This window comes from Lagenorhynchus albirostris, chromosome 3, assembly GCF_949774975.1.
Source record: "Lagenorhynchus albirostris chromosome 3, mLagAlb1.1, whole genome shotgun sequence".
In the NCBI taxonomy this organism is placed as follows: Eukaryota; Metazoa; Chordata; class Mammalia; order Artiodactyla; family Delphinidae; genus Lagenorhynchus; species Lagenorhynchus albirostris.
Genome location: NC_083097.1, coordinates 267,418 through 285,000, shown reverse-complemented (window position 1 = coordinate 285,000; position 17,583 = coordinate 267,418). Strand labels below are relative to the sequence as shown.

The window sequence follows — 17,583 nt, the reverse complement described above, 5'->3', positions numbered from 1 at the left end:
ACACACAAAAGCCTCCCCTCCATCGGTAGCAGTCAGCAAAACCAGAAGACAGATACTTTACTGTTTCTGAACGGGCTTCCTTCTTTTCCTCCCGGCATACAGGCACTCCCCCGGCGGAATCATCGTCTTGGGCCCTAAGGAAAAAGGGCATCAAGTTGGTCACACTGAAGAGACCCCAGCGCCCCCACACCCCCCAAACCACCGAGGCGGCGAGAGCAGCAGCGGAGGCCCGGCGCGCTGTCCTCCCCCAGCGCTGGCTGAGCGAGATGCCCGAGGGCATGTCCGGCACGGGGGTGGGGTGCGGGGGTGAACCGTCCCCTCCTCAGCCCAAGGTTGAAGCCGGCTCATGACGTCTCCCCTTCGATGGGCCGCCTTGCGGCCGCCAGCCTAGCCAGAGGACACAGTCCGGTCACCACACTCGTGAGACAGCCCTGTGCCGGGAAAGCTTCCGGCAGGTAAACACCCTGAGGCGTCAGAAAACAGGAGCACTCCGCAGTGGGCACCGAGGACCGTGTGCTGGGTCAGGGCGCGGGCAGGCAGGCTATCCCAGTGCCGCCTGCGGCCACGCTGCCCCTCCCACTCCTCCCCTACGGCCTGTATTTCTAGGCACACAGGCTTCCTCTCTTCTACTAAAATCTCTCTCCACTCCACAGTGCTGGGCTTCCACTTTGGCCACTAACTCACGGCCGCACTGAGCCCAGCTGGCCATGCCTGCTGGCCTCCACCAGCAGTGTGGACACTGCAGTCGGTGTCTGTGCCCTGAGGCTGGTCAGCTCGCCCATCACCTCAGGGAGTGCATCAGAATCTTGATTTTCCCGTGCAGTGAGGATGTCTGAGCCGTCACAAACATCCTGCAGACCGGTGACCCCTCCACACCAGGCTCTGGGCCAGCTGACCCAGAGAGGAGGTTAGGAGCCCTCCCCTGGCCTCAAGTGTGTACTACCTGGAAGAGGAAGCAGAGTCAAACACACGACTTCCACCCTGTCCAGAAAGTGCAGCGAAAATACTGGAAACATGTCCTGGATCCACTTTAAGTCTAAGAAACACACTTTGACTACTGACATAAGTAGGTAAAGTAAATGGATCATAAAAGATACACTAATCAAAAGTACAGCTGGAGCAGCAGTGTGAGTACCAGACAGAGCAGACTTCAGACAAAGGAATATTACCAGGGGCAAAGCGGGATGTTATAAAAGAATAAAGGCGCCAGTTTCCCAAGAAGACGTAGCAATGCTAAATGAGAATGCATCACCACAGCTTTGAAATACAGGAAGCAAAAACTGAAAAGATAATTCATTAGTAACTTCAACATTCCTCTCTGAGTAATCAATAGAGCAAACAAACAGAAAATCACAAAGGAAAGAGAATATCCAAACAACAGATGTAGACTAATTGAAATATAGAGACTACTCCAGCCAACAGCAGCAGAATACACGTTCTTCGTACATGGAACATTCATCAAGATAGACCATATTCTTGAACTTAGAACAATCCTCAACAAACTTAAAAGAATAAAAATACAAAGTATGTTCTCTAACAATAATGGAATTAAACTAGAAAGATATATGGAAAATTCCCAACTATCTGGTAAGCAACCCATTTCTAAATAACCATGGGTCAAAGAGAAAGTCTCAAAGAAATTTAGACGTATTTTGAACTGAATGAAAATGAACATACAGCATATCAAACTCTGTGGGATACAGACGAGCAGTACTTTGACAGACACTGATAACATTAAATGTTTATATTAGAAAAAAATTAAACGTTTCAAATAAGTAATCCAAGCTTCCACTTTAAGTAATCAGAAGAAGAGAAAACAAGTCCAAATCAAGCAGAAAGGTGGAAATAATAAAGAGGAAAAATCGATGAAACTTAAAATGGAAATACAGAAAAATCAACGAAACCAAGAGTTGGTTCTTTGAAAAGATCAACAAAATTGATAAACTTCTTGCCAGACTGATCAAGAATAGAGAAGATATGAATTACTAGTATCATGAATAAAAGAAGGGACATCACTACAGACCCCACAGACATTAGAAGGAAAACAAGAGAACACCGCCATGAACTTAGCTGTGTGCCCACCAAATTCATATGTTCAAGCCCTAATCCCCCATTTGACTGTATTGCAGATGGATCTTTAAGGAGGTGATTAAGGTGAAATGAGGTCATATAGGTGGAACCCTGATCTGATAGAAGTGTTGCCCTTATAAGAAGCAGAAGAGAGAGGAGAGCTCTGTCTTCACCGTGTGCAAGCCAAGAAGAGCACACTCTCATCAGAAACCAATCAGCGGGCACCTTGATCTTGGGCTTCCCAGCCTCCAGAACTGTGAGAAATAGATTTTCATTGTTTTTAGGTGTTGGTTAAGCCACCCAGTCTGTGGTATTTTGTTACGGCAGCCCAGGCAGACTAAAATAATATCTCCACAAATTTAGATGAAACAATTAAACAATTTAGTTGAAATGGACCAATTTCTTGAGTGACATACACTACCAAGCTCACTCAAGAAAAAACAGATAACCTGTTTAGCCCTGTATTTATTCCAACAACAACAAACAAAAGCAAAGGCCCAGATGGATTCACTGGTAAATTCTACCGATTTAAGGAAGAAATAATACCAATTGTTTGCAGAAAACCAAAAATTAAATTAAAAATTGCCAACTCACTTACAAGTTCAGCGTTACCCTCATACCAAAACCAAAGACATTTTGAGAAAACGACGGTCAAAAATCCCTCATGAACATAGGCACAAAAATCTTCAATTAGATGTTAGCAAACGGGATCCAACAATATATAAAGAGCACAACACATCACAAATGGGGTTTGCGCAAGGAATTCAAGCCTGATTCGCCATCCAGAAATTGACCAGTATAATTCACTTTATTAATAGATAAAAGAAAAAGATATACGGTCACCTCAACATACATAAAGTGCATTTGACAAAATCCAAATCCATGCATAATAATAAAAAAAACCTCTCATCAAACTAGGAATAGAAAGGAACTTAATTAACCTGATAAAGGACATCTACCAAAAAAACCTACAGCTGACATCACACCTAACAGTGAAAGACTGTATACATCCCCAGAGATCACGAATAAGACAAAGATGTCCTCTATCACCATTCCCCTAATGTTCACAGACAACAGGATGGTACATACAGAAAATTCCAAAATTTGGCTAAGACAAATCTTTTATAACTTATAATAATTGAGTCCAGCAAGGTCACAGGGAAAACGGACAATATAAAAAAGTCAATTGTGTTTCTATACACTAGCCATGAACAACTGGAATACACATTTTTTAAGAACCATACCGTTTACCACAGCACCAAAATAAAAATTAAATATTTAGGTATTTCAATAGGTTGAATATGTGTAACTGGGGCCCTAAAGAACAGGAGAGTAATAGAGGTGACAGAAAACATTTAAGTAATAATAGCAGAAATTTGTCCAAACAATGAAAACTATAAACCTACAGATTCAAGACGTCAATGAACCCCAAGCACAAGAAACAGGAAGAAAACTACACCAGGCACATCATAATCAAATGACTCATAACCAGAGATAAATAGAATAATCTTAAACGCCACCAGAGAAAAATAGCATTGGGTACAAAGAAACAGAGATAAGTATGGCAGCAGATGTCTCCTGAGGAACGTGTACCCGAGGGGACAGCGGAGCAGCATCTTTAAAGCACTGAAAGAAAACCTGAAACGAGAATTCTAAACCCTGTGAAAATATCTTTCAAAAATTAAGGCTAAATGAAGACTTTTTCAGACATAAAAAAGCTGAAAGAATTCATTGCCAGCTGACCCACACTATAAGAAATGTGAAAGAGTGTCTTCAGGCCAAAGGAAAATGATACCAGATGGTAACGGGGATCCACAAAATGGAACAGAAAGCACAGGAAGTGGTAACTGCATGGGTAAGAATGCAAGGCTCCTTCTTACTATCTAACTATCTCTAAAAAATAATTGACTGTTTCAACAACAATGACAACAATGTGTTGTGGGGTTTATAACCTATGCAGATGTCAAGGTTTGGCAACCACAGCACGAAGGCCAGGAATGGGAGGTGGTGGCACGCCACTGGGAAGCGGTGTATTGGTTCCCGTTGGGCTTGCTCTGCACGGATGGGCTGGACCCTTCGAGCTTTTCTCCTCTGTAGCGAGCGCAGAGTGAGGGGCTTCTGGGTCCCGTGCGTCCCCCGTGTCTTCTTGTTCCTGCCCACCTCTTACGGAGGCTGGGAAGCCCAGCGAAACATCTCCGCCAGCCCAGAGCCTGAACCCCTACATACGGGCAAGCCCTCTCGGCACCCCCGCAGCCCTGAGTACCCTTCCGAGCTCTCCTGCTGTTGTTAATACTTCTTTATATGAATTAAAGTCTCTCAATTCAAACAAAAAATTAAGTAAAAAACATAAAAAGCTGATTTTTAAAGTTCACACGTTTTAGAGATACATGCTAACACCTGTGAAAGGATGACACATCAGCGATTTGTTTCTGTGTGATGTGCAGAGCAGGGTGGGGTTTACATGACACTGAATCAGCCAATATTGACAGCGGACCATCTATGATACTCGATGAATAAATTGGACTCATTATAAAATTCTCTCCACTTTTGTAAAAGATTTGAAAATTTTCATAATAAAAAGGTTTTTAAAAAGCATTGAGGGCTTCCCTGGTGGCGCAGTAGTTAAGAATCCCCCTGCCAAGGCAGGGGACACAGGTTAGAGCCCTGGTCTGGGAAGATCCCACGTGCTGCAGAGCAACTAAGCCCGTGCGCCACAGCCACTGAGCCTGTGCTCTAGGGCCCATGAGGCACAGCTACTGAGCCCACGTGCCACAACTACTGAAGCCCATGCACCTAGAGCCCATGCTCTGCAATGAGAGAAGCCACCCCAATGAGAAGGCCACGCACCGCAATGAAGAGTAGTCCCCGCCCACTGCAACTAGAGAAAGCCCACATGCAGCAATGAAGACCCAACGCAGCCACAACTAAATAAATAAAATTTTTAAAAAAGCATTGAAAAAAGAGAAATGTGGCACAAGAATAAACATAATGTGGTCAACTGATTTTCAACAAAGCCATTCAATGGGGAAAGAACAGTCTCTTCACCAAAAGGTGCTGGTACAAATGGACATCCAATACCAAAGAGTGAAGCTGGACCCCTACCTCACACCCTTTACAAAAATTAACCAAAGTTAGTTAAAGACCTAAGTGTAGGAGCTACAAGAACACATAGGGCTCTATCTTCATGACCTTACATTTGCCAATGGATTCTTAGATACGTCACCAAAAGCACAGGAAGAAAAGAAAAACGAGATAAATTGAACCCCATCAAAATTGAAAACTTGGGCTTCAAAGGACACTATCAAGAAAGTGAAGAGACAACTCACAGATGGGAGAAAATATTTGCAAATCATATATCTGATAAAGGTCTGGTATACAAACTACACAAAGAACTCTTAAAACTCAACAACAAAAAGACAAACAACCTAATTAAAAATGAGCAAAGGACTTGAATAGACCTTTCTCCCCCAAAAAACATACAAATGGTTAACAAGCACATGAAAAGATGCTCAACATCATTAGTCACTAAGGAAATGTAAATCAAACCCACAATGAGATACCACTTCATACCCACGACAATGGCCATAATATTTTTTTAAAAAAAGAAAAAAAAAAGGAAAATATCAAGGGTTGGTGAGATTGTGGAGAAACTGGGACCCTTGTGCCGTGCTGGTGGGGATGAAAAATGGCACAGCTCCTGTAGAAAGCAGTTTAGTCTTTCCTCAAAAAGTTAAACATAGGGTCACTACACGACCCAGCAATTCCACTCCTACGTATATGCCCGAGAGAACTGAAAACATATGTTCAAACACAGTCTGGTACACGAATACTCACAGCGTCTTTACTCACAAGAGCCAGAAAGCAGAAGCAACCTAAATGCCCATCGACCGATGAATGGATAAACAAAATGTGGTCCATCCATACAGGGGACTATTACTCAGCCATAAGAAGGAACGAAGCCCTGATGCCCCTACAACACACGTGAAGCTTGAAAACATCATGCTATGTGAAAACGAAGGCAGACACAGAAGGACACATATTGATTGCATTTATATGGAATGTCCAGAACAGGCAAACCCACAGAGACAGAAAGTAGGTGAATGGTTGCCAGGGGCTGGAGGAAAAAGGAATGGGGAGTGACTGCTTAAAGGGTATAGAGTTTCCGTTCGGGATGAAGAAAATGTTTTGGAATTAGAGGTGGTAGTTGCACAACTTTGGCAATATACTCAATAAATACCACTGAACCTTAAATTTTTATATGGTTAATTTTATGTAGTGTGAATTTCACCTCACTAAAAACAAAGAACACAAATTTGTATATAAATATAAATTAAATGTCTGGAGTGGCAGGAGAGAACCGTGCAGCGGGACTAGGAGCGCCTGTGGGGCATTGTGAGAGCAGAGGCAGGGATGGGTGGCAGCCGCGGGGCCTTGGGGGTCAAATGCTGGTTTTTAAGCTGCGGGGGATGACGCGGCAGAGGAGACAGGAGAGCTCTGGAGAGATGGGCTGGGGTGGGTGGGCGCGGATAGGGCCCCGGTGGCCGCAGGCTGGAGCAGGAATGGGCGGACGGATACTTCGGAAGGGTCCAGCCTTCTAGTCTCTGCCTGAGCCACGGCCACCAGGCCTGCGCTTCTCTGGGAAGCTGGACCCCGGCGGGCAAGGTCATCCCATCTGAGCTGCAGGAGAGGCCGGAGCCGGACCCAGGCCTGGCCCCAGCCTGGGGGGAAATCGGTCAGGGATGCTTCCCCACACACGAGAGGGGCCGGACGCCCCTCAAGATCAAAGGTGAGGAGGCTGGCTGACCTGCCCCAGCCCCAGGAGGCCCATCCCAGCACCACCGTTCCCTGAGTGAGTCCGAGCTCAGAGCAGGGGTGGTGCGGGCTGGAGGCGACAGGGAAGACGAGCAGGGGTCGGAGGCACTTTGCGGGGCAGAGCTGGCCCCTCACTTTCCTCCAGCCAAGACCCCCTCCCCACAGCAGGAGCCGAGACGGGGTCCAGGCTCCTGGGTGCGGGCCCTCCCCAGCCGCGCACGTGGCCTGCCAGCTGGCCCACAAGGCCCGTCCTCCCTGGTGGAAGGGGCCTAAAAACACGGGCTATGGCGAAAAGCACCAGGGCAGATAAACACCCTCCAGGTACCCCTTCGGGGGTGGGGGAGAAATCAAGGGGGCCAGCCGCTGTCCCCTGGAAGAGCCGTGGCTTGGGGTCCAGTTCCTGCCAATTCCTGCCCTAGGAATCCTAAATATCGGCTCCATTTTACTAAATACTGTGCACTTTCCTCAAAAAGATGAAGCCCTCATTGGACTGGACCAAACTCCCCACAGAAATGTGCCACTGAGACAGCACGAGGGCCAGCCCCCCAGAAGCTCTGAGCTGACTGTGTTTCTCAGAGAAATCTGAACTTTTATAAGAACCTTTTATGGTAAAAATAATGGCTGACCATTTCAGAAATACACATAAGCATAAAACAAACATAAAAGATCGTCCCATGCCACGTGGCGGTGCCCTCAGCTCCCGCCCAGCATGTGTGCCCCGTCCACAGGGCCGCACCGCCCTGGGACTGAACTGAGAGGGAAACAACGCACACGGTCGGGGTCCAGACTGCCCGGTATCCACCTGGAAGTCATCATCCGTAAACAGGGAGCCTGCAGCCACGGCTGCTGGAGGTGGCACAGCCCCCGTCAGGGCCACACTGCCCACCGGCTGCTCAGCTGCCCACGAGCGGGTCCTGAGGCCTCCACTGGGATTGGGCGTGGGCCCAGGAGGCTGACAGAAGCCAGGCTCTAGGCCCTGATGGCGGACGCTGGGTGGAGGCCAGCCGGTCAGAAGCCCGCCTCTGCCAGAGGCCCCTGGAGAGTGTCCTGGGTGGGCTGGGCTGCTGACCAGGCCGGGAGAAGTCCCGTTCACCACCGTTGAGTGCCCAGAGCAAGGGGGCAGATGCCCAGGGCACACACTCACGCAGCCCCTCTGCGCCCGGCCCCTCGAGGACCGGAGCCTGTGGCTGGTCACACAGAGGCCCCGCGTGAGTCACAGGGCGGCCACAGCTGGAGACCCACTGGATGCTTCCAAGGGGGGCTGGCAGACCAACCAGGAAGCAGATGAGGAGCCCAAGGGCAAACTGCCCAAGGCCTCTGACCTCTGACCCTGGCTAGTCACCTGCCCTGTGGGCAGCCCCCTCCCCAAGGGGGGGAGTCACAGCAGCAACACCGGGTCCCTGAAGTGTTGAGGGCCTGTGCCTCTCACAAAGTGTCCACAATCTGGGATTTTCCACCTCTCAAAATAAGACTTTAGGGAAAAGAACTTTCTTGGTGCCACTAACTGAAACCCAGTGAATTCCTGGAACACGCGCCTTCCGCCCTTCCAGAGTGTGTGAACCAAGGCTGGCGCTCCTGGCCCCGAAGGAGGGGGCTGAGCTGTGCACCCCCAGCTCCGGGACCTCCCGGCTGGGGGCCTCCCCTCACCAGCTGCCCTGGAGAGGGCTCAGGAGTCCAATTCAAAGTCCCCCCCGCCCCCCAGCATCTGCCCAAAACAGTTCCGAAGGAAGCTGTGCCCAGAGCAAAGGGCAGTTAGCCCAGCTCCCCCAGCGCGGGGTCGGACGCTCCCGGGCCGGGAAACTGAGGGACCGCAAGCAGTGAAAGCGGACTGGCTTTCCTCAAAAGCCCTGTTTTTAGTTTTAGGTGAGAAGCTGCCCGTTGGACCCCAGGGCCTGGCGATGTGAGGATGGGGTGAGTGGGGTTGGAGGGGAGAGGGGGATGGGGGGGCCGAGGGTGCGGGAGCCTTGGGAAGATGGCCCTGCGCTAGGGTCTCCCTCGCGGAGTTGGACCTGCGGAGCACGTCCAGCGCACTTACCCGACCGGCGGGGCGCGGAGGTTCAAGCGCGCCCGCGGGAGGTGTCCGCGGGGACAGGGAGCTGTGGCTGCGCGGCTGCCGGCGCTCGCATCTCGGGGACCAGGCGGAGGCTGTGGCCGCGGAAGGACAGCCCCACCCCGGCACGCGAGCCGCCCCGCCCCGGAGACGACCGAGCCCGGGAGGCGGCAGGGGGCGCGCGCGCGCATCTCCGGCCGGCCAATGGTCCCCGGGTCTGTGTGCACCATGGTGGGGTCCTGCCCTGCGCCCCTCGCGTCCCCGTGGTCCCCGGGATCTCTGTGCACCACGGTGGGGTCCCGCCCTGCGCCCCCCCGTCCCCGTGGTCCTCCGGATCTGTGTGCGCCACGGTGGGGTCGCGCTCTGCGCCTCTCGTGTCCTCGTGGTCTACCCAAGGGTCTGTCGGCTCCAGGGTGCCTGTGCCCCTCGAGGCCCCCGTGCTCCCCGCGGGAGCCCCAGACCCTCTGTTCCTCGCCCGCAGTCGCGCGCCCCCTTCCACCTGCGCCCGCGGAGGCCGAGCGCGCACCTGCCGGCGGGGCGGAGGTGCGGGGCCCAGACTGCCCTAGCGGCTGGGTCCCGGCGCCCGGATCCGAATGTGTAACGTGAGCGTAGCAGGTCCTGCTCCGCCTGCTCCAATTAGGTTGTTGCTAAAATCAAAGGGTTTTACAGTTTTAAAGTATTAATGTAATACTTTTAACCCTGCACCTTCCTGGAGCCGCAGGGCAGCTCGTGGAAGTCTCATCCCGACATTTCTGATTCGAAGGAGCCAGGCCTCCAGCGGGGCCCTTCCCACCCCTCCGGCGGCTCCTTCCCCCTCCTCCACGCGGACCATCCGGCCCCTCCCCTCCTCCGTCCTGGAGGACACGTCCAGACTTCGAAAGCTCCCTTCCCTCACTGGGCCCGGACTGTGTGTCTGGTCCCGGAGCGCCCCGGGACACACCGTGAGCCTGGCCTCACATCCTGGGCTTTCTGCCCCAAGGTCTGAGGGGCCCCCCCGGAAACCTCGCCCGACTGCTGCCACCATCCTTGCCCCGGCGGGGGTGGTGTGGGGGCTTGTATTGCCCCCTCATGTCCAGTCCCTTTGCGTTCCCCAGGCAGCCCCTCGGCACCAACCATGTCCCCACCCAAGCCCCACCGACCACCGCCACCGCAGCCAGCCCTGTGGGGTCTCCAGCGCTCGCTCGCACCCCACAGTCAGTCGCAGCCAAGGGAGTCATTCCTGGCACCTGCCCGGCTCTGAGCAAAATCCTGCCCCCACCCAAGCCCCAGCTACCTTCCCCAGCCTCACAGACCAGCGTGTGTGCCTCAGGACCTTTGCACTTGCTCCCACTCTGAGAAAGCTCTTTTCCAGATGCTCGCAGGGCTAACTCTCTGATCCTGTGTTCTCAGAGAGGATACCCACCTCAGTCAAAGGCCACCGCTGCCCATCTCTCCCTGTTCTGCCTTTTGTAGGGCATATTCCTGCCTGAAATTACAGCAGGTGTTTCTTTGCTCCTGTGTCTAACAGGTAAACTCACCAGGTCTGTTCTGTTCACCTCTATCCAAGGAAGAGCAGGGCTTCTACTGCAGAACAGGGGCTCAAAAGTGTCAGCTGAGTGAATGATCTTGTATTATTTTTTGACCTGGAACAACATGCATCTGTATTGCTGTATTTTTTAAGTAGTTAAAATCAGCAGTTGCACCTTGATCCAATTTTTGTAAAGTGCACAGAAAAAAATCTGGGTGAATAACTCAGGTTATAGGCGAACTTTAATTTTTTACTTTTTAAAAATTTCCACCATTCCTGACCATTTTGCAAGAAGCATGGCGTGCTTTTGTACCATTTTGTCGGGTTTTTTTTTCTTTCTTTTTGCTAAAAAAAATAAGTAAGCATGTGTATGAGGTTGGGAAGGCATATCTTGGAGTGGCAGAGGTAAGGTGGGTCCACCCTGTCAAGTCCAGGCCTGTAGGGGAACCCTCAGACCCAGGAATTTGGGCAGAGACACCTGGGTGGGTGCCCCGAGGATCTGAAGCTTTGTAGTCAGAGCCTGCGTCCCCTGCACGTGGGACAGAGCCCACGTGTCTCAGAGGACCCGTTCTAGCCTGTTGCCTAGGCATCAGTCACCTCCACCCACCCAGTCCCATCGGGAACCAGCCTGAGCGAGACGCCTCTTTGCTTCTTGCTGCCACTTCCGGGGGCAGGACAACGGCAGGTGAGGCCGCACAGCCTGAGGTGCAGGAGAAACCCGTGTCCACTCCCCCTCCTTCCCTCCAACCCACCTTGGCTGTGCCTGTCCCCAAAGCCTGTAGTCTCCGTAGGCCTGGGGGCAGTCACTGGGACTGGACACGAAAAGGATGAGCCTTGCCTGTGAAGTCCCAGGAATTCACGGTGAGCCCCTTTGTGGGAGACCTTGGGTGTTGTTCCCACCAGAACGTGGGTGACTCCAGGCCCCCCAGGCAGCATTCCCACGAGGTCAGCTGGACACGACTTCCCCCTGAACTTCCTGTTCACACAGATCCTGCAGACACACACAACAGTTTGCAGAGTACGCCTGGGCGTCCCCTATTTTCTTCTCCACCGTGACCACCCTGACCCACCCCCGCACCGCAGTGTTTCCCCTTTGGGGCTGCAGCTCGGGAGGCCTTCTCGGAACCTCCCTCCTCTCTGCACTCGGGACCTCCAACTGCAAGTAGGCTCCGTGTTGCTGCGTCCTCCCACTCCGCCCAAACTTCCGACCAGCTGGGGACAAATTCCTCTTTCCTGGATCGTTTGTCCTCCCAGGGTGGGAGGGTGGCTGACACCTGGCAGGAAAGAGGGCTTGGAAAAGAGACAACACCGAAGGTGCCCCCTGGCCCTCAACTGCCCACGCTGTGTCTCCACGGCTGTGTCTCAGACGTGGCCGTCCTGGGAGCTCAGTGATGTGACAGCTACACGAGCTTAATGGCCATCTGGCTCTGCCCGCCTGTCCCCCCCAGACACACCAGCCGAGGGGTGTGCTGTCACCCTGCAGGTGCCGGGCGCAGGTGTCAGGCCGCACGGTTCCCCGGGGGGACAGCTGTGTTGCTCGGGCAGTCCTTGTTCTGGTCTGTGCTTTCTCTCCCCCACCTCACTTCGCCTGCAAGCCAGAGAAAGATCTGGAGCATTTTGTCAAGAGCCGCTGCTGCCCTTGTCTCTGTGGGCCGTCCCTTGAGGGCCCCTCCCGTTGTGTGCACAGCCAAGCAGGGCTTCCCACTCCCGGGAAGGCTGCCATCATACAAGGTCTGTCAGCTTGGGGAGCCCGCCTGGCCTGCAGCAGGGTGGGGGCAGGGAGGTGCAGGACGAGGCCGCCAGGTGAGGGTGGCCGACATGCACCTGCACCCTTGAATCTGCAGGAGTGTCCGTGGGAGGCCCAGGGTTCCCGCCTGCAGGTGGAGAGGGGCCCAGCAGCGGGGGCTCCAGGTGCCTCCCCAGAGGCTCACTCCCAGGAGGCCCCAGGACTGCCTTAGAGCCAGGTGGTGCCTGGGGCGCGGGCAAAGCAGCGTGAGCCAGGAGCTCTGCTGGTACAGGGACATCTGAGTCAATAAACGCGATCCAGGGGTTGTTCCCGAACACCAGAGACGTTGCTTGCGGCGGCTGGCAAGGGTCGTCGATGAAGTGGGAGAAGGTGAGGTGCCTCAGGGGGTGGGCAGAGCCAGGGTCCCCACCCGGTCTGACCCCACCCTCACCTCCACCTCCCAGCGCCCCTGCCTGGCGCCAGCAGTCACCCTGAGGCCCCTGCAGACCCCGGCCTGGCCACACGGCCCCCTGCTCCCGACATCCCCTCCTCTGGGGCTCCTGTCAGCAGGAAACAAGGAGCGGTGGGCAGGTCCCACCCCTCAGCAGACCCTCAGGGTCTCAGCCAACTCGAGGGTCCAGTGGGAACCCAGCTGCCTGCACATTCACGGCTCATGCAGCACAGAGCAGGGGAGGGACAGTGCCCTCCTTCCAGGGAAGCAGCTGGCCCTGGGAGCTGTGGCCTGGAAGGGGAGCCTGGCATGGCCTGGGGGCACCCATGTGCTGAAGCTGAGCTCCCTTCAGGGTCAGGATCCACAGGACCCCGTGCTTGTGAAGAGGGTGTAGCCAAGACCCTCCAGGCTCTGCCCTCTCCTCTGCCTGCTCCTGGGGCTTCGCAGGTGCTGTTCCTTCTGACTGGAACTCCTCCCTGAATATCTGTCCTGTCATTTCCTTCAGCTTAAGGCAGAGGCCACCCCTACCGTCCCTGGCTAGCTGACATTTGGGTTTACTGGGGGGAGAGGACGCAGGAAATTTCATCTCTAACCCTAACCTGCTACAGTCTCACAGCCCAGAACCAGCCATTGTGGGGGCAGAAGGGGGTAAAGAGAAAGAGGGGGAAGGGGAGGGGAGGGGAGGGGAGGGAGGGAGGGGAGGAGGGGGAGGGGAGGGGAGGAGAGGGGGAGGGGAGGGGAGGAGAGGGGGAGGGGAGGGGAGGAGAGGGGGAGGGGAGGGGAGGGGAGGGGGAGGGGAGGAGAGGGGGAGGGGGAGGGGAGGAGAGGGGGAGGGGAGGGGAAGGAGGGGAGAGGGAGGGGAGAGGGAGGGGAGAGGGAGGGGAGAGGGAGGGGAGAGGGGGGAGAGGGAGGGGAGAGGGAGGGGAGGGAGGAGGCCAACTTACTACAGTTATTTCCTTTCATGCACAACCCCGGCCCCCACTGAACAATGACTCACTCGCCTGGTTTTCTTTGAACCTGCCTTGTCCTCCACATCCTTTGGTGGCCCCGTGGAATGAGCCTTCCGCAGGCTCTATGAGTCAGTCTGTCTCAGTCCCCCACCCCACCTGCATGGTCCGTCCAGGCACTGCCCACTCAGGACCCCAGCCTCCTCTAGGGTGACTCCCTCTGTGTTGCTGGAGCACATTCTCCAGGAACTTCCCAGTTAAAGGAACATGGGAGGAACGTTTCTCAGAAACTGTCTCCTGTTCAGCTGACCACGGCTCCACCAAGGACTTGCAGGGTGGAACCCACTTTGCCTGCTGCGTCTGAGGTCCACCCCAGCTCACCTGTGCTTCCTCCTTGTCCTGGGCTCCGGTGGTCCTCTTTGCACCCTGTCCTCCAAACCTCACCTCACCAACGTTAGCTCTGGAAAAGGTCCTTTTCAGTTTTGAATTTTTATTCCCTACAGTTTTTGTGCGTAACTTTTTCCCTTCCAGATATTCTGTCTTTGATTTCTGAGTTATTTCCATTCTGTGTTATTTTTTTTTTATAGAGTTGGTTCTTTTTTAATGGATGCCTTGTCTTTGGTCACCTCTGAGATACTGGCTGTAGACGACAGGGGTTCTGAGATGTTCCTTCTAGTCCCTGCTTTGCCCCTTTTACTAATGTCAGGTGAACTTTCCTGAGCTTCATACAAGAGGGAGGCACTGCCCTAAATGGACAGAGTGGTGGGCTTGTTGGGCAGTGGGTACCTGTGGGCACCATCTCAGGTGGTGGGTTTCTCCGACCTCCTGCTCTGGGGGGATGGGGCTTGCTCTGCAGGGTCCCTCAGCTCTCCTCCACCCCGCTGTGTAGGGTCCCCCTCAACCCCTTCTGCTGCCACTGCTCTTCTGAGCCTCCCCTGGCTCTTAGGGGACTGTCAGCTTTTCCCTAGAATTTGCCCTGTCTGGGTCTTTGGGGCAGGTATTTCCCTCTCTGGTTCTTTGCACTGTTTGAAGGCAATTTCAGTGGGACCTTTGCCATCTTAAAACTTCCCTGAATTGCTGGCAGCTAGCATGAACCTATATAAACAAGGTGAGGCCCAGCGCAGCTGGTGTGGAGTGTCATCTGGTGGGAAGAGTGGGTGGGTCAGATGCGCCCCCTGAGCTCCCCACCTCTGCATGAACAGGGTGAGGACCAGGGCACCCTTCACCCGAATCCCAGCCTAACCACCACTTACCATGTGACCTTGGCCAAATTGTGGGCCCTCTCTGGGCCTTCACTTTTTTATCTATAAACCGGGTAAGTATAGGCCAACGGAACAGAATAGAGAGCACAGAAATAAATCCTCACACATATGGTCAATGATGTTTGACAAGGGTGCCAAGATCGTTCAATGGGGAAAGGACAGTCTTTCCAACAAATGGTGGGGAAATGGACATCCACTTGGAAAAGAATGAAGTTGGACCCGTACCTACCACCACATACAAAAGTTACCGCAAAAGGGACCAAGACCTAAAGTAGACATAAAACTCTTAGAAGAAAACATAGGCGAAAAGCTTCATGGCTGAATGTGGCAAAGCTTTCTTGCATATAACACCAAAAGCACAGGCAAGAAAGGAAAAAAGATCAATTAAACTACATCAAAATTTAAAACCTTTGTGCATCAACGGACACTATCAGTAAAGTGAAAAGGCAACCTATCATAGGAGAAAGTATTCCAAATCATGTATCTGACACGGGATTAATATCCAAAACATATGAACAGATCCTACAACTCAACAATTAAAGACGAACAACCAATTTAAAAATGGGCAAAGAAAAAAAAAAAAAAAGGGCAAAGGATGCGAACAGACATTTCTCCGAAGACACAGGAATGGCCAATAAACACATGAAGAGATGCTCAACATCACTGATCATTAAGGAAATGCAAATAAAAACCACAAATGAGATACCACCTCATACCTGTTAGGATGGCTACTGTCAAAACATAACAAGTGTTGGCAAGGATGTAGAAAAATAGGAACCCTTCCTCACACACTGTTGGTGGGAATGTAAAATGGTGCAGCCACTGTGGAAAACGGTTCCTTAATTTTTTGAAGTTCCTCAAAAAATTAAGCATAGAGCTACCATATAATCCACTACTTCTGGGGATATAACTGAAAGAACTGAAAGCAGGGTCTCGAGGAGATGTACGTCCACCCAAGTTCACAGCAGCATATTCACAATAGCCAAGAGGTGGAGGCAGCCCAAGTGTCCATCAGCAGATGAAGGGTAAACCACACGGTGGTCCGTTCACACAGCGGAACATTATTCAGCCTTAGAAAGGAAGGCAATTCCCACACAGGCTTCAGCGTGGATGGACCTTGAGGACAGACATTATGCTCAGTGAGATACACCAGTCACAGAAGGACAGATCCTGTAGGATTCCACTCACGTAAGGGACCCAGAGGAGTCAGATTCCTGGAGACAGAGGAGGACGGTGGGGCCGGGGGCCGGGGGAGGGGGAGGGATGTTTACGGGGACAGAGTTTCAGTTTTACAGGATGAAGAGTTACAGAGATGGATGGTGGTGATGGTTGCTAACACTGTCAGTGTACTTCATACCAGGGAACTGTACACTTAAAACTGGTTAAAATGTTAAATTTTATGTTACGTATATTTTAACACATGTACAACAGGTAAGAATCTCCACCTTTACCCATTTTCCCACCAGGTACGTACATTCCCAATCTCAGGGGCAGACCTGGAGTCATGGGCTGGCTTCCTGGAGCCTCTAGTCTGGACACCGATCAAACAGTCACACGCATCCTCGCACACTCACGTGCTCTTAAATGGAGCCACGCGGTGAACTCCGAGCTGGCCTGGGCCCACCTCCGTCAGGTGGTGTGAGGTGAGGAGGGCACACGGTGCCCCAGCCCCTCTGGTCCTCGAGTTCCAGGGCAGCAGGGCGGCCCCTGTGGGCTGGGGGCCGTGGTCAGACGAATTCAGGGACAGGAAGAGGACCCAGCGGGGACTCCACGGGGACTGACTCAGCCACACTGCAGAGTGTGCATCTGACATCAGCGCTGCCTGCAGCCCCCGACCCTCCACAGGTGAGGGGTGACAGCCTCCACCCCCGCCCCAGACCTCCCACCTGGTCCTCCCTTGACCAGGCTCACCTGGACCGGGAAGGTGACTCTCCCAGCCGGCTGAGGTGACTAGTGGTGACCAGGGTGGTGGCCACAGGTAGTCCGTCCTACCTGCCCTGGACTACTTCCTCTTCGTGAAGCACCGACTTTGAACCTGGGCCAGAATTCCGGAGTCTTGAGCACATGCTTCGTGTCCCCAGAAGTCAAACGGGGAGCTGGTTCATCAGCACACGGCGCACGTGGACAGGTGGAGCCCGAGGGCAGGCGGCCGGGGCGGAGCGCCGGGTGCGGACGGACAGGCGCCACGGGCAGCAGCCTCCCGGAGGCCAGGCCGGCTTCCCCTGCCCCATCCCCGAGCCCCGACTCCCGGGGGCGGGGCACGGCCTGAGAACAGAGCACCCTGCCGGAGGAAAAGCTGCAGACGTGTTGCCACCCTCACTTGACCCCCACTCCCTCTGGTTTCTCTGTTGCTTCTGTAAGCTCCACGCTGGCTGTCCCTCGAGGTCACCCCTCTGGATCTAGATGAAGCACCAGGGTCAGGCATCCCTGCAGGCGGGACAGCACTGCCCCCGTGTGGCCGACTGGCGCTAGACCAATCAGGTGCGGCCTTGGCGGAAAGGAGTCCTCATCTTGCTGCACGCCCGCCTGGGCAGGGGCTTGGGGCTCGGGACGGAACCCCCAGACCTTAAGCCCATCGCAGCCACGTCCCCACCCACTCCTCAACGTGCGTCCACTGGTTCAGGCCACAGACTCCACTGAGGGTCTGTGCAGTGTGTATCTCTACCACACACCTGACTGTACCTGTGTACCACCCACCTCTATCGGTGCCTCTCACCCGAGTACGTCTGTGCCTCTCACCCGAGTATATTTGTACCAC

General features: G+C 53.4%; 1 protein-coding gene across 1 annotated transcript in view; it reads right to left on the bottom strand.

The window, feature by feature from the left end:
* Positions 1–8,923, bottom strand: part of AHRR (aryl hydrocarbon receptor repressor) — a 67,071-nt gene extending 58,148 nt beyond the window's left edge. The window contains exons 1-2 of the mRNA XM_060146799.1: positions 8,918–8,923; positions 62–134 (exon numbers count right to left, since the gene is read on the bottom strand). Coding sequence (XP_060002782.1) covers positions 62–123 — 62 coding nt within the window. The 5' untranslated portion in view covers positions 124–134; positions 8,918–8,923. The remainder of the gene's footprint in view (positions 1–61; positions 135–8,917) is intronic.
* Positions 8,924–17,583: the final 8,660 nt, after the last annotated feature.